We start from the raw sequence: 15,798 nt of genomic DNA, 5'->3' as shown, positions 1-15,798 counted from the left end.
TCCCAGACATTATGACTGCACATATCCCTAGTCTGTATAACGATATTGCACTCATTCCCTGACTGCAGCATGGCCATTAGTTAGAAGCTGCTAATGATCTTTGGAGCAGGTAAGTTTTCCCTGAGTGGTACGTATTGGGCCGTCTGAAGACTGAGTTTAGTCTAGGATAATTTGTCTGCACTACTAATTAACAGCAGTTACATTACCAAACTAGGGCAGTCCCTATAGGAGAAAAACACAAGAATTATACTGTATTGTCACATACTATCTATTCCTGACACTGGAGGGGCTTATAAACTTACAAAGTATAGTGTGAGGTCTGGGATCTGCCAATATGGGGCTAGTTTTCTGACTGTTTCGGATAACATGATTCATGATTTTAGTTTTTTGTCTAGTCTCACTTGAATATAGGTCAATATTAAATAGTCTCCTGATGAGTCGCCTTTGGTGAGGACGACGAAACCCATAGAAATGAGAGTCTTGGAGAGTGAGTGTGTATACATCACCTCACCCTATGTACTGTACTGAACTGTGGGGTACATGTTTTTTCTTTTAGTCACCTATTGACTAACCTTCAGGGGATGAATTATGGGTATAGTTTTATATTTGGAATTAATAAAACTTAGTTTTATCCTTTTGTCAGCAAACATGAGGAATGACAAGAGACAACCCATTTAAGAAGATTCAATTTTGGCTAAAACTATTCCAACATTATGAACACAAAAAAGGCTTCTCCCCTATGTGACATCTCTGATGTTTATTAACAGTTGATTTCCAAGTAAAACATTTCCCAAATTAAGAAAATGAAAAAGGTTTCTCCTCTGTGTGACTGCTCTGATGTCTAACAAGAAGCGCTTTCTGGTTAAAATATTTCCCACATTAGCAGGAAAAAGGCTTCTCTCCTGTGTGAGTTCCATGGTGATTAACCAATTGTGATTTTCGGTTAAAACATTTCCCACATTCTGAACATGAATATGGCTTCTCTGCTGTGTGAATTCTCTGATGTGCAATAAGAGTTGAATTCTGAGTAAAACATTTCCCACATTCTGAACAGGAAAAAGGCTTCTCCCCTGTATGAGTTCTATGGTGTTCAACCAAATGTGATTTCCGGTTAAAACATTTCCCACATTCTGAACATGAATATGGCTTCTCTGCTGTGTGAATTCTCTGATGTGTAACAAGAGTTGAATTCTGAGTAAAACATTTCCCACATTCTAAACATGAAAAAGGCTTGTCTCCTTTGTGAGTTCTTTGGTGTTCATCAAGATGCCATTTCTGGTTAAAACATTTCCCACATTCTGAACAGGAAAAAGGCTTCTCCCCTGTGTGAGATCTATGGTGAATAATAAGAGTCCCTTTGTGCTTAAAACATTTCCCACATTCTGAACAGGAAAAAGGCTTCTCCCCTGAGTGAGTTCTATGGTGAATAATAAGAGTCCCTTTGTGGTTAAAACATTTCCCACATTCTGAACAGGAAAAAGGCTTCTCACCTGTGTGAGTTCTATGGTGATCAACCAATTGTGATTTCCGGTTAAAACATTTCCCACATTCTGAACATGAATATGGCTTCTCTTCTCTGTGAATTCTCTGATGTGTAACAAGACTTGAATTCTGAGTAAAACATTTCCCACATTCTGAACATGAAAAAGGTTTCTCCCCTGTGTGAGTTCTCTGGTGGGCAACAAAATGTGCTTTGTGTGCAAAATATTTCCCACATTCTGAACATGAAAAAGGCTTCTCCCCTGTGTGAGTTCTCTTGTGGGAAAGAAAACATGATTTCTGTCCAAAACATTTCCCACATTCTAAACATGAAAAAGGCTTCTCTCCTGTGTGGATTCTCTGGTGTTCAACACAATGTGATTTATTGTTAAAACATTTCCCACATTCTGAACAGGAAAAAGGCTTCTCCCCTGTGTGAATTCTCTGGTGTTTAACACAATAGGATTTATTATTAAAACATTTCCCACATTCTGAACAGGAAAAAGGCTTCGCCCCTGTGTGAGTTCTCTGATGTGCAATAAGATTTGATGTATTTATAAAACTTTTCCCACATTCTGAACATGAAAAAGGCTTCTCTCCTGTGTGGGTTTTTTGGTGTGCATCAAGATTCCCTTTGTGGTTAAAACATTTCCCACATTGTGAACATGAATATGACTTCTTTGCTTTAGGAGCAGTTTGTGTTTTAATGCCTCTTTTGTGACTTTGATTTTCCTTAGTAGTCAATAATGAATCAGAAGATGGGACCTGTTTCATAGGATCAGATGACAGATCTTTGCTGTGAATGGATGATGATATATCTGGAGTAATGGCATTCACTTCATCTGTCAATGGAAAAACAGATAAGGCAGGTTACAGTTAATACAATAGTTAGGGTTACTGTTAGGCTAAAGTAAGGGTTATTGTTAGGGTTACTGTTAGGCTAAAGTCAGACTAAAGTTAGGGTTACTGTTAGGGTTAAATGGTTAAAATGGCCCGTCAGTTTTATAGTGCAGAGGAGGCTTATGCACTTTTATGTTCTGACAGTGAAGAAAGTGCAGTGTCAGATGGCGATGTGGATTTTGAGGGCTTTAGTAGCAGCAACAGTAATAGATCAGAAATGAGCAGTGATTCTGGTCCATCCTCACACACAAGGACCAGTACAACAAAAAGGAGAAATAGCGCTTCTGGAGAAATGTCTCCAACTCAGGGAACAATGCCCAGTACTAGTGCTGTCCCTAGTGCTCTTGCATTGGCGCACACCAATGACAAATTGCACTACAACTTTTGAGGTCCAATTTCTCCTGTTACCCTTTGGAAAAAAAATGGAGGGTGAAAAGATCATTTTTTGTGGAAAAAACATGACTTTTTATTTTCACGGCTCTACGTATTTAACTTCTAAGAAGCACTTGGAAGCTCAAAACGCCCATCACACATTTCCTTGGGGGGGTCTAGTTTCCAAAATGGGGTCACTTGTTGTGGGTTTCCACTGGTTACACACATCAGGGGCTCTCCAACCACGACATGGCAACCGCTAATTATTCCAGCATATTTTACATTCAAAAAGTTAAATGGCGCGCCTTCCCTTCTCAGCCCTGCAGTGTGCCCAAACAGTAGATTTCCCCCACATATGGGGTATCATCGGCATGCTCAGGAGAAATTGCAAAACAAAATGTATAATCCATTTTCTCCTGTTACCCTTGCGAAAGTAAAAAAAACTAGGTCTAAAGGAAATTTCTTGTTATAGAAATGTTTATTTTTTCCTTCCACATTCCATTCATTCCTGTGAAGCACCTGAAGGGTTAATAATCTTCTTGAATGTGGTTTTGAGCACGTTGAGGGGTGCAGTTTTTTGAATGGTGACACTTTTGGGTATTTTCTGTCATATTGACCCCCCAAACACTTCAAATGTGAGGTGGTCCCTGAAAAAATGGTTTCGTAAATTTTGTTGTAAAAATGAGAAATCGCTGGTCAACTTTTAACCCTTATAATCTCCTAACAAAAGAAAATTGTTTCCAAAATTGTGCTGATGGTAGACATGTGGGAAATGTTAATTTATTAACTATTTTGTGCTATATGACTCTCTGATTTAAGAGCATAAAAAAATGTGAATATTGCAAAATTTTCAAAATTTTTGTCAAGTTTCCTTTTTTTAACAAATAAAGGCAAGTCATATCAAATAAATGTTACCACTATCATAAAGTACAATATGTCACAAGAAAACAGTCTCACAATCACCAGGATTCATTGAAGCATTTTAGAGTTATGACCTCATAGAGTGACACTGGTCAGAGCTGAAAAAATTGGTCACAAAGGCAAAAACAGGCTCTGGCATGAAAGGGTTAATATTTTGTTGCACAACCTTTTGAGGCAATCACTGCGATCAAACGATTCCTGTAACTGTCAATGAGACTTATGTGGTGCTCTGATTACATATTCCTCTGTATTGGCTTATGACAGGTCGCTGATCCCTCACTGACCTGCCCCCATTATTACATAATGCATATAATAGCATTGATATTATTGTTGATAATGCCTATAATATTGTGGCTATTGTGAGGCTTAGAAAAAAAATTACATCCAGCAAATTATCACCGGCGATGGCGGCGCCTGCGTAGTAGCGTCTATAAGAGACTACACTCATCACTGTCCCCAATCTCCTCTTTTTCCTGTACTGATCTGGCTGTTCATCACTACAACGACATTCTTAGAAGCACCTTTGACCAAGTAGCGCCCCTCACCCTCAGAACTTCCAAACACAGAGTAAAACAGCCCTGGCTCACATCGCAAACTCAACTTCTCCAGCGATGCTCTAGGAGTGCTGAACGCCTATGGAGAAAAACCTGCACACCAGAAGACTTCATCCACTTCAAATTTATGTTAAGAACCTATAACGCTGCCCTTTACCTCGCCAAACAGAACTTCTTCACCACCCTGATCTCACTAGCCAACAACCCCAAGAAACATTTTGACACCTTTCACTCCCTCCTCAGGACAAAAGCACAAGCCCCTATCACTGACATTTGTGCTGATGACCTGGCCTCCCACTTTACAGAAAAAATAGATAATATCCATCAGGAAATCTGCACCCAACCACCAAGTGCTGTGATTCCCATGGCTCACTTTCCACATTTGATCCCATCACAGAAGAAGTCTCCAGACTCCTGTCTTCTTCTCGTCCGACTACATGCACGACCGACCTCATTCCCTCACATCTCCTCCAGTCTCTCTCTCCAGTCATCACAACTCCCCTAACTACAATCTTTAACCTCTCCTCGGGCATTTTCCCATCCTCCTTCAAACAAGCCATCGTTACTCCATTACTAAAGAAACCCGCTCTCAACCCATCCTGCACTAACTACAGACCAGTCTCCAATCTCCACTTCATCTCTAAACTTTTGCAGCGCCTAGTCTACTCCCGGCTTACCCATTACCTCTCCACTCACTTCCTCCTAGACTCTTCACAGTCCGGCTTCCGCCCCTACATTTGACTTAAAATGCACTCAAAGTGACCAATGACCTTCTGACAGCAAAACGCAATGGTCACCACTCTCTGCTCATTCTTCTCGACCTTTCTGCATCTTTCGACACTGCTGATCACCGTCTCCTACTCTCTAGGCTCCAATCACTGGGCATTTAGGACACTGCTTTCTCCTGGTTCTCTTCCTATCTTTCCGACTGCTCCTTCAGAGTTTTGTTCTCTGGCTCCACGTCATCTCCTCTTCCTCTCAATGTCAGGGTACCTCAGGGCTCAGTCCTTGGCCCTCTTCTCTTCTCCCTCTACACCACCCCAATTGGACAAACCATCAGCAGATTTGTCTTTCAGTAACATCTTTATGCTGATGACACACAATTATACATGTCATCCCCCCACCTTAGCCCCGCTGTACTACAGAACTCCAGTGACTGTCTGTCCGCAGTCTCCAACATCATGTCCGTTCTCGATCTGAAACTCAACCTCTCAAAAACGGAAATTCTTCTGCTCCTGCCGTCTACTAATCTCCCTAAATCTGACATTTCCCTCTCGTGGGTGGCACCATAATAACGCCATGGTAGCAGGCGCGCTGTCTGGGTGTTGTTTGACACCAATCTCTCCTTCACATCCCATATACAATCTCATGCCCGCTATTGCCGCTTACACCTAAAGAACATCTCTAGAATCCGCCTTATCACCATGGAAACAACAAAAACTCTCACTGTAGCATTGATCCACTCCCGCCTGCATTATGGGCAGCATGGTGGCTCAGTGGATAGCAACATCTGTAAGGAGTTTGTATGTTCTCCCTGTGTTTGCGTGGGTTTCCTCCAGGTACTCAGGTTTCCTCCCACATTGCAAAGATAGGGAATTTAGATTGTGAGCCCCATTGGGGACAGTGATGATAATGTGTGCAAACTGTAAAGCGCTGCGGAATATGTTAGCGCTATATAAAAAATAAAGATTATTATTACTGCAATGCTCTATTAATTGGCCTCTCCGTTACTCTACTATCCCCTCTCCAGTCCATCCTTAATGCTGATCTGTCACAGGACAGTGATATCCCACCTGGGACTATTTAATAAAGTTAAAAAAAAAATTAAAAAAAAGTGTTAAAATGATTAAAAAAAAAATTGCCAAATAAATTAGAAAAAAAAAAAATATTCCCCCAAATAAATCCATTTTTTGGAAATAAAAAAAAAACAAAAAACAATAAAAGTACACATATTAGATATCGCCGCGTCCGTAACGACCCGCCCTATAAAACTGTCCCATTAGTTAACCCCTTTAGCGAACCCCTTAAAAAATAAAAAAAAACGAAGCAAAAAATAATGATTTATTATCATACCGCCAAACAAAAAGTGTAATAACGCGCGATCAAAAAGACGCATATAAATATCCATGGTACCGCTGAAAACGTCATCTTGTCCCACAAAAAACGAGCCGCCACACAGCATCATCAGTGAAAAAATAAAAAAGTTATAGCTCGCAGAATAAAGCGATGCAAAAATAATTATTTTTTATATAAAATAGTTTTCATTGCATAAAACCGACAAAAACATAAAAAAAGACCTAAATGAGGTATCGCTGTAACCGTACTGACCCGAAGAATAAAACCGCTTTATCAATTTTACCGCACGCGGAATGGTGTAAGCGCACTCCCCCAAAAGAAATTCATGAAACGCTGGTTTTTGTTCATTCTGCGTCCCAAAAATCGGAATAAAAAGCGATCAAAAAATGTCACGTGCCCGAAAATGGTACCAATAAAAACGTCAACTCGTCCCGCAAAAAATAAGACCCCTCATGACTCAGTGGGTCAAAATACGGAAAAATTATAGCTCTCAATACGTGGTGATGCAAAAACTATTTTTACAATAAAAAGCGTCCTTTAGCGTGCGACAACTGCCAAATATAAAAACCGCCATAAATAGTAAATCAAATCCCCCGTTATCACCCCCTTAGTTAGGGAAAAATAATAAAATAAAAAAAAAGTATTTATTTCCATTTTTCCATTAGGGTTAGGGCTAGGGGTTAGGGCTAGGGTTAGGGCTGAGATTAGGGTTAGGGGTGTGTTGGGGTTCGGGTTGGAGTTAGAATTGGGGGTTTCCATTGTTTGGGCACATCAGGGGCTCTCCAAATGCAACATGGCGTCTGATCTCAATTCCAGCCAATTCTGAGTTGAAAAAGTCAAATGGTGCTCCTTCCCTTCCAAGCTCTGCCATGCGCCCAAACAGTGTTTTACCCCCACATGTAGGGTATCAGCCTACTCAGGACAAATTGCAAAACAATTTTTGGGGTCCAATTTCTCCTGTTACCCTTAGGAAAATAAAAAATTGGGGGAAAAAATGATTTTTTTATTTTCACGTCCGAGCGTTATAAACTTCTGTGAAGCACTTGGGGGTTCAAAGTGCTCACCACACATCTAGATAAGTTCCGTGGAGGGTCTAGTGTCCAAAATGGGGTCATTTGTGGGGGGTTTCCACTGTTCAGGTACATCAGGGGCTCTCCAAAGGCAACATGACACCCGCAGACCATTCCATCAATGTCTGCATTCCAAAACGTCACTACTTCTCTTCCGAGCCCCGAGGTGTGTCCATACAGTAGTTTTCTCCCACATATGGGGTATCAGCATACTCAGGACAAATTGGACAACACCTTTTGGGGTCCAATTTCTCCTGTTACCCTTGGGAAAATAAAAAAAATGGGGACTAAAAGATCATGTGTGTGGAAAAAATACGAATTTTTTATTTTCACGCCCGGGCGTTATAAACTTCTGTGAAGCACTGGGGGGTTCAAAGTGCTCACCACACATCTAGATAAGTTCCTTGGGGGGGTCTAGTTTACAAAATGGTGTCATTTGTGGGGGTTTTCCACTGTTTTGGTACATCAGGGGTTTTCCAATCGTGACATGGTGTCCGATCTCAATTCCAGCCAAAAACGTCAAATGGCGCTGCTTCCCTTCCGAGCTCTGCCATGCGCCCAAATAGTGGTTTACCCCCACATGTGGGGTATCAGCGTACTCAGGACAAATTGCACAATAACTTTTAGGGTCCTGTTACCCTTGGGAAAATAAAAATTGGGGTGAAAAGATCATTTTTGTGGAAAAAATATGATTTTTAAATTGTACCGCTGTACGTTATATACTTCTGTAAAGCCCTTGTGGGTTCAAAGTTCTCACCACATATCTAGATAAGTTCCTTAGGGGGTCTAGTTTCCAAAATGGGGTCACTTGCGGGGGGTTTCCACTGTTTAGGTACATCAGGGGCTCTCCAAACGTGACATGGCGTCCGATCTGAATTCCAGCCAATTTTGCATTGAAAAAGTCAAACGGCGCTCCTTCCATTCTGAGCTCTGCCATGCGCCGAAATGGTGTCACTTTTGGGTATTTTCTATCATATAGACCCCTCAAAGTGGCTTCAAATGTGATGTGTTCCTAAAAATAAAATGGTGTTGTAAAAATGAGAAATCGCTGGTCAACTTTTAACCCTTATAACTTCCTAACAAAAAAAAATTTTGGTTCCAAAATTGTGCTGATGTAAAGTAAACATGTGGGAAATGTTAGTTATCAAGTTTTTTGTGTGCCGTATCTCTGTGATTTAAGGGCATAAAAATTCAAAGTTGGAAAATTGCGAAACTTTCAAAATTTTTGCCAAATTTCCATTTTTCTCACAAATAAACGCAAGTTATTTGAATGAAATTTTACCACTAACATGAAGTACAATATGTCACGAGAAAACAATGTCAGAATCACCGGGATCCATGGAAGCGTTCCAGAGTTATGACCTCATAAAGGTACAGTGGTCAGAATTGTAAAAATTGGCCCGGTCATGAACGTGCAAACCACCCTTGGGGGTGAAGGGGTTAAAACACATTTGTTCAGAGCGGCCTATCACGTTCACTAATCAAAGTCATTGTATGTGTAAGTGTGCGTGTGTATCCCATTCACTATCTCCATCCATCCCTCAATCCCACAAGATGGTTGGACCATCATTGTAAATACACCATTGTAAATACACACCTGTACTCTGTATCTCCCCCACCTCATTGTAGATTGTAAGCTCTCACCAGCAGGGTCGTCTTATTTTGCTTTAATTATTGTATTGTTAACATTGTTACTTATGACTTGTGTTTTGAAACTGTTAAACTGTAAAGCGCTGCGGAATATGTTGGCGCTATATAAATAAAGATTATTATTATTATTATGTAATAATGGGGGGCAGGTCAGTGAGGGATCAGCGACCTGTCATAAGCCAATATAGATGAATATGTAATCAGAGCACCACATAAAGCCCCGCCCACAGCCCCGCCCCAGAGCACGAGAATCTCATTAACTGAAAACTACAAATACAGATTACACAACAGTAAACCAGAGTTGCCCTCATTTATGGTGGACCATTGGAGCTACTATGGATCCTGAGCAGAAGATTAGAGAAATAATATTGCTCCCCATTTCAGGAGAGATTGTGCAGTAATCTAAATTCCTTAGGATCAGAAACAATGTAATTTATGATGTGGAGTGAATCCATGACACCAGGGCTGGAGCCAACACATCTCCTGCAGGCGGGAATAAATGTATATTACAGCCCTCAGCCACGCACAGCTTAGAGATCTATCAGGGCACAGGTGGAATGTTTGTCCTGTAGGTTATCACAATCCTCCTGGAAGTTAGTTGGTTTTAATACAAATTGAAAAGTCAGGATAAACGGAAACTCTGCTGTTATTGGACAGAAATTCACACTTGGCCTCACTGCACATTTACTGGTGTCGCTCATAAAAGGGAAGATTGGCCAGAAAGACTGGACCTGGTCTTGTAGGGACCATGAGACATTCAGCAGCACAGAAGGGAGAGAAGATTCATCCGATAAGATCTCAGGGATCTAGGAAGCCAACAGCATCATTACCCTCCGCTTTCTCTTACAGGCCCAGCATAAGATTTTTATTCAAGTGATTTCCTATCTTGTCAGCACATTCTACGTACGCTGTCATTTGGCTTTATAGTTACAGAGCTGGGCAGGTAACGGTCAGCGTCTCCTAATGTGAAGGAGAGAATGGCTGATGAAATTATTAACCCTTACATAAGTCAGTTCAGATATGGTGTACCAAGATGGCATCTGTGTCTTCAGACAACACCCTGGAAGGAATCCTTGGAATGCAGAAGCTGAGATACTGGATACCATATATGGAAGTGAAGCTGAAATGGACCTATCATAGACTGACACTGGCTACTCAGAAGATTGTGTGACACCCATTTCCTGTCTCTCTGTCATAAGAATAAACTTCAGTTGTGTGCAAGCCTTTGCTGAGAAAGGAGTAGACATCTAACTCTGTGTTCAGTGTGACTCTTGAAGCGTGCACTCGGCCTCTATTGGGTCAGGTACAAGCAATCATATAGATCTCGCTTTAAGGGATCACCCTCACACTAATCCCAGGGGGTAGGTGGATCCTCCAGGTTGTAAGTTCTATAGAAAAGGGCTTTCAATGCCCAAAGTCATTTGAACAGTTTTGGGTGGAGGAGAATGTTGTGGTCTAGAGGCAAAATGGTGATCATGGTAATACGGCAGGACTACCACACCGATAAAGCAGCCACAGCCGGTGACCGAGAGGAATCTGTGACTTCTCTGCATTCAGTGGTTACAACTCACCTGGGTAGTCATATGTGGGAATCTCCTCTTTACACCACTCATCTTCTCTCACATATGTCTCTGTAGTATTAATATGGGTCAGATCTTCACCCTGAAACAAATATTGTAAAAGTCACAGACAGATGGAGAAGTCCCATCTATGATCAGCTCTAATCCTGCCATCTCCACCGTTCTCATTACACAAGTATAAAACATATAATACTGGTAGATACAGCAAGACTGAGCACAAGACCTTCACAGCTGTCTACACATCATAGAGGAGATCTCCTGACACCTTCTCCATCTACCTGATGATCCTGAGGAACATTGGGATCTTCTTGCTTACAGTCCTGTGGAAGAAGAGGACGGGGACATCTCTCTGGTGTTGTCCTCTTACTGGATAGATCTGGAGGAAACACATACAGGGATTGAATTCATTCTCTACATACAGATAATTATAGGCCGTGTGTATATAGTCCTATTACCTGGAGATGTGAGGAGCTGGGGAACCTCCATTATGACATTCTTGTACAGATCGCTGTGTCCTTCTAAATACTCCCACTCTTCCATGGAGAAATAGACAGCGACATCCTGACACCTTATAGGAACCTGACACATACAATGATACCGTCATCCCCCGATCCCTTCATAGCGTTACTGTATAATGTCCCAGCATTCCCAGCAGTGTCACCTCTCCAGTCAGCAGCTCAGTCATCTTGTAGATGAGTTCTAGGATCTTCTGGTCATTGATGTCCTCATGGATCAGGGGTTGAGGTGGAGGCCCCGTGATTGGGCTCAAGGGTCTTCCCCATCCCTCAGACACAGGGTCCTGACAGCGATCACTAGAGGTCTTCCTCACCACTGTGTAATCCTGGTTATGGAGAGACACATGAATAAATCTCACTACAGACATTTCCAGAGTCCTCACCTCTCCAGTTCTGTCCATCTGTTATTCCCATAGATAAGAATGATGTAATGTGAGGTCATCAGAATCTCTCACCTCTCCAGTGAGACGGAAGAGGATCTCTAGGGTGAGGTGCAATATCCTCTCCGCCATCTTGTCTCTGTCCATATCCATCCTTGATGGGTAAATCAGGAAAATTCTCTTTTGTAGAAGATCTTCACTGAGAGGATCCGATATTGTAGAGACCTGAATGAGAAGAAGATGATCCGATGTAACATCAAAAGAATCCTGTGTAATAATACAATTACTGGAGATAATAAGAGAAACATATGAGGAGATTTATTATCTTACAGGGTTTAGTTTTCTTCCCTGACATCTACTAATAAAACCTATATATTTAGGCCACAGACAACAAGCAGCTTCCTCCTCGGAGTCGGCAGCTGAACATGTTCCTCATAGACTCATCTTGCATAACGCTAATTCTCGTCTCATTACCGACACTGGAATCGGCGTTAGCAATACTGCAGGAGATATTCATTACACGTGACATGAGAAATAACTCCTTCATGATGAGGACGACATCTTCATCTTCTAATACGGCTCTAGAGACAGATTTGGCCAGAGTCGGTCACTGCCTCCATCCCCACCGGCCGTCTATATGAAGGTTTCCCGTCTTCCCCACACTGGAATCTTCTATCACGTTAGATCTCAGCTCTGAGTCACACACAGAAGTTTGAGGCTTTTAGAAAAGATTTTTTGTTTCCACAATCAACGCGGACAGAAATGATTGGATCCCAAAGTCTCCATGTACAGTGATTTATGGGGATTATTTCTGGCCTAAGACTTTCCTATATTACAAGAAAAACTCCAGAAAAAGCTGACATTAAAAAGTTTCTAATGAAAAATTGGCTCCAACAATTCTTGTAAAAAGAAAAACATAAAGCAGAAGACACGTTTTACTATTTTTTAACAAGTGAAACATTTTTTTTTACAAATTAACTCCTTTTGGAACCATAACATAGATGTACACCGCAGGGACGGCACAGGAGCGGCTGCAACAAAAACCATGGCAGTTTAAAGGGAAGGTGCCATCAAAGCCGGATGTGGCGTTGGCGTGCTTTCCACTTGCCGGATGTGGTATTGGCGTGCGTTCCACTTGCCGGATGTGGCGTCGGCGTGCGTTCCACTTGCCGGATGTGGCGTCGGCATGCGTTCCACTTGCCGGATGTGGCGTCGGCATGCGTTCCACTTGCCGGATGCGGCATTGGCGTGCGTTCCACATGCGGCATTGGCGTGCGTTCCACATGCGGCATTGGCGTGCGTTCCACATGCGGCATGTGGCATTGGCGTGCGTTCCACATGCGGCATGTGGCATTGGCGTGCGTTCCACATGCCGCATGTGGCATTGGCGTGCGTTCCACATGCGGCATGTGGCATTGGCGTGCGTTCCACATGCGGCATGTGGCATTGGCGTGCGTTCCACATGCCGCATGTGGCATTGGCGTGCGTTCCACATGCCGCATGTGGCATTGGCGTGCGTACCACATGCCGCATGTGGCATTGGCGTGCGTTCCACATGCCGCATGTGGCATTGGCGTGCGTTCCACATGCCGCATGTGGCATTGGCGTGCGTTCCACATGCCGCATGTGGCATTGGCGTGCGTTACACATGCCGGAAATAAAAGGCTGTGGACTGCGCATCATCAAGCCAACTCGGTTGCATATTCTACTTCTATGTGGTTGAAGAAACCACAAGTTATTTTGGCGTGCGTTCCACTTACTGGAAACACTAGGTTGTGGAGTGCACGCCTCTGCCTCATGGGACACAATTAGTAGTCCGCCTTCATTTGAGTGTCGCAGATTTTTTCCTTGCGGCTCACGCACCTTTATGGCACCCTGGTGTGCGTTTCAACCACCGGAAGTACCATGGTATGTATTTCATACTCCCCTCCCCCCCCATTTAGCTCAGCACTATGGCACCTGACCTCCTATCACAAGGATAAGTCCCCTGATGACTCAGCTTGGAAGAAACGCATTGGGCCCTTCCATGGGGGTGTGCAGGGCTTGTTTAGCATAGGGGGAGCTGTGGACAGTCAGGGGGGAGTCTTGGGGATAGACTACTGTTAGCCCTTTAGGGTCTTGTAGGGAATTTTCTTCCCCTTGTCCTATATGGAGCATCCTGGACCCAGGATCTCCTTTTCCTCCCGCACCCCCTTCATGAATGGCTGAGCTTGTGCCTTTCCTCACTTATTGCTCTGGCATATTTCGGGTGGTAACTCTATTAATGTCATCCAGATTCCAGTCATTACTGTTATATGCAGCCAGAATCTGTCAGTCATTGTTTGCGGGGTTCTGTGGGATTCTCCCAGATCCATAACGTGAGATTCTGGGACTTGCTGGTTGCAGTTCGGCCATTGCAAGTGGGAATCATTCCTCCTGATCGGGCTGTGCTCCTCACGCCCCTTTATTTGTGACTTCACCGATACATTTATATTAATTCACTCTGGGGGACACAAAATTGTTTTTATCCTACTATCTTACTAAAGGTTATGTTTTATCTCCCGTCCACCACACTCCAGCGGTGATGGAAATATATACATTTCATACAGATCTCACTTGCATATATCCTTATATACTGATAGACACATTTTCATAGCTATCTTGAACCTTATAATCAATTGCTGAAAATGACCTACTAACCCCATGAGCCAGTCTGGAGAACCAGCATAGTCTCATGGTAGCATTGTCTTGTGATATATCAGCCAGCCATGGGAAAGGAGGAAGTTGGACCAGATGCACTAGCTGATATCGGAGGTTTGCTGACATTGCTAGACAATGCATAAGAGTAAATCATATGATGCTAAATCACCCTCATGTCGGACACTGCCATATAAGTTCATTTACTCAAATAGTCAATAGCATTAAAACACAAACCTTATGTTAATTGACTAACCACTCCTTTCTGTATGTAATTATAAAACCATATACGCGTATGTGCAATAAACCAGCAGAGTCCTGCTGGAAAGAGATACTGCTAACAAGGTGTTTAGGGTGTCTTTTCTGTTGAGCGCTCAATGAGACTCTGTTCTAATTAGGACAGGCCGCAGCACACAGAAATATATCTATCCAAATTTCCATATCATCTGGCGCAGAGACGCGGGGCTGTGGACGAAACGCACGGGGACCCTGCTGACCAGAGAGACGGAGGTGCCGACTAAGGCCTTGGCTCATGGGGACGGAGATTTGCGCAACTCCATAAGGTAAGAAAATCTGGTTATCTTACCAGAATGTCCCCTGTGCCCAGTCCGGGTCTGTACCTCTAGCCGGTCAGGTGTGGTCACCACCGCATTCCCAGGTAGTGTAAAAGTCCACACCCTTATCCAAACCCTGGGATAAGCCAAGGTGTCTGCTTTGGGTCCTGTTTGTGTCTAGATCCGGGATAGAGCTGGTGGAACGGTGATTGATTGTGCATGTGGTTGCTGGGAAACCGATATCCGAGATTCAACTTCCCCTGCTAAGTCCTCACAAATAAACCTGTACACAGGGAGGACAGGAGAAGCCTATCCAGGTATGGGTTGTGGGGGCTTAGAGAGATATCACTAGTCTAGTCTCCTATCAAGCTATCACATATACACCCATGCATCGGAAGGGACAGGAGTACCCAGATCGCCAGGCACGTGGTAGTGTTTAGCTTGGGGGAAATATCGCAAGCCAAATCACTTGACAGGTTGCCGATTCACCTGTACATCGGAAGGACAGGAGAGGCCAGCCAGGTACAGATGGTGGCAATTTTGTGGGAGTTATCACTGATTCCTGTTACCGGCGGGACAACCGGTACAGTGTGTTAACATTCCCGGGTGACCGAGCGTAGTACACCAAGTGTGATTGGCAGTTGTTGGTTACCAGAGCTGCTTGTGCTACGTGTCACTAAAGAGGGCCTCGATTTCTCCCCGGACGTCTATATGTGCATCAACGAAGATCTGAAGCAGAAAGTTTTTTTCCTTTTCTTTTACACTTCCTCTTTTGCCCGTAGGGTGCATCTCTGATATTTTTCATATTGTCACATTTGTTCTGTACTCTGCTTTTCCCTTGTTTTATCTTGCATTTGGTGGAAGTTTTTTACTGTAGTGTGAGAATTTTTGGGAATGCTGGGTTGTTGAATATATACCATTGTCTCAGTTTGCTCTTTTGTTTCCATTGTTCTCAGAAGATTTTACTGAGAGATGCAGGCAGAGGAAAGGGGAAGTGTGTGTATCCTCCATTTGTGCACGGACATTTTATTGCTGGAAGTTGTACTGAATTTTGGATTTTTGATTTCTTTT

At 43.0% G+C, this 15,798-nt stretch overlaps 1 protein-coding gene across 1 annotated transcript in view; it reads right to left on the bottom strand.

The window, feature by feature from the left end:
- Positions 1–318: 318 nt before the first annotated feature.
- LOC141100541 (uncharacterized) overlaps positions 319–15,798 on the bottom strand; it is a 66,707-nt gene continuing 51,227 nt past the window's right edge. The window contains exons 2-7 of the mRNA XM_073589103.1: positions 11,573–11,722; positions 11,264–11,443; positions 11,058–11,181; positions 10,881–10,978; positions 10,594–10,684; positions 319–2,321 (exon numbers count right to left, since the gene is read on the bottom strand). Of these exons, the coding sequence (XP_073445204.1) occupies positions 880–2,321; positions 10,594–10,684; positions 10,881–10,978; positions 11,058–11,181; positions 11,264–11,443; positions 11,573–11,650 (2,013 nt within the window). The 5' untranslated portion in view covers positions 11,651–11,722 and the 3' untranslated portion in view covers positions 319–879. The remainder of the gene's footprint in view (positions 2,322–10,593; positions 10,685–10,880; positions 10,979–11,057; positions 11,182–11,263; positions 11,444–11,572; positions 11,723–15,798) is intronic.

Source organism: Dendrobates tinctorius, unplaced genomic scaffold (genome assembly GCF_039654945.1).
Source record: "Dendrobates tinctorius isolate UK_male_01 unplaced genomic scaffold, ASM3965494v1 ptg000106l, whole genome shotgun sequence".
In the NCBI taxonomy this organism is placed as follows: domain Eukaryota; kingdom Metazoa; phylum Chordata; class Amphibia; order Anura; family Dendrobatidae; genus Dendrobates; species Dendrobates tinctorius.
The sequence above is the reverse complement of the archived record's forward strand: the minus strand, read 5'-3'. Positions and strand labels throughout refer to the sequence as shown.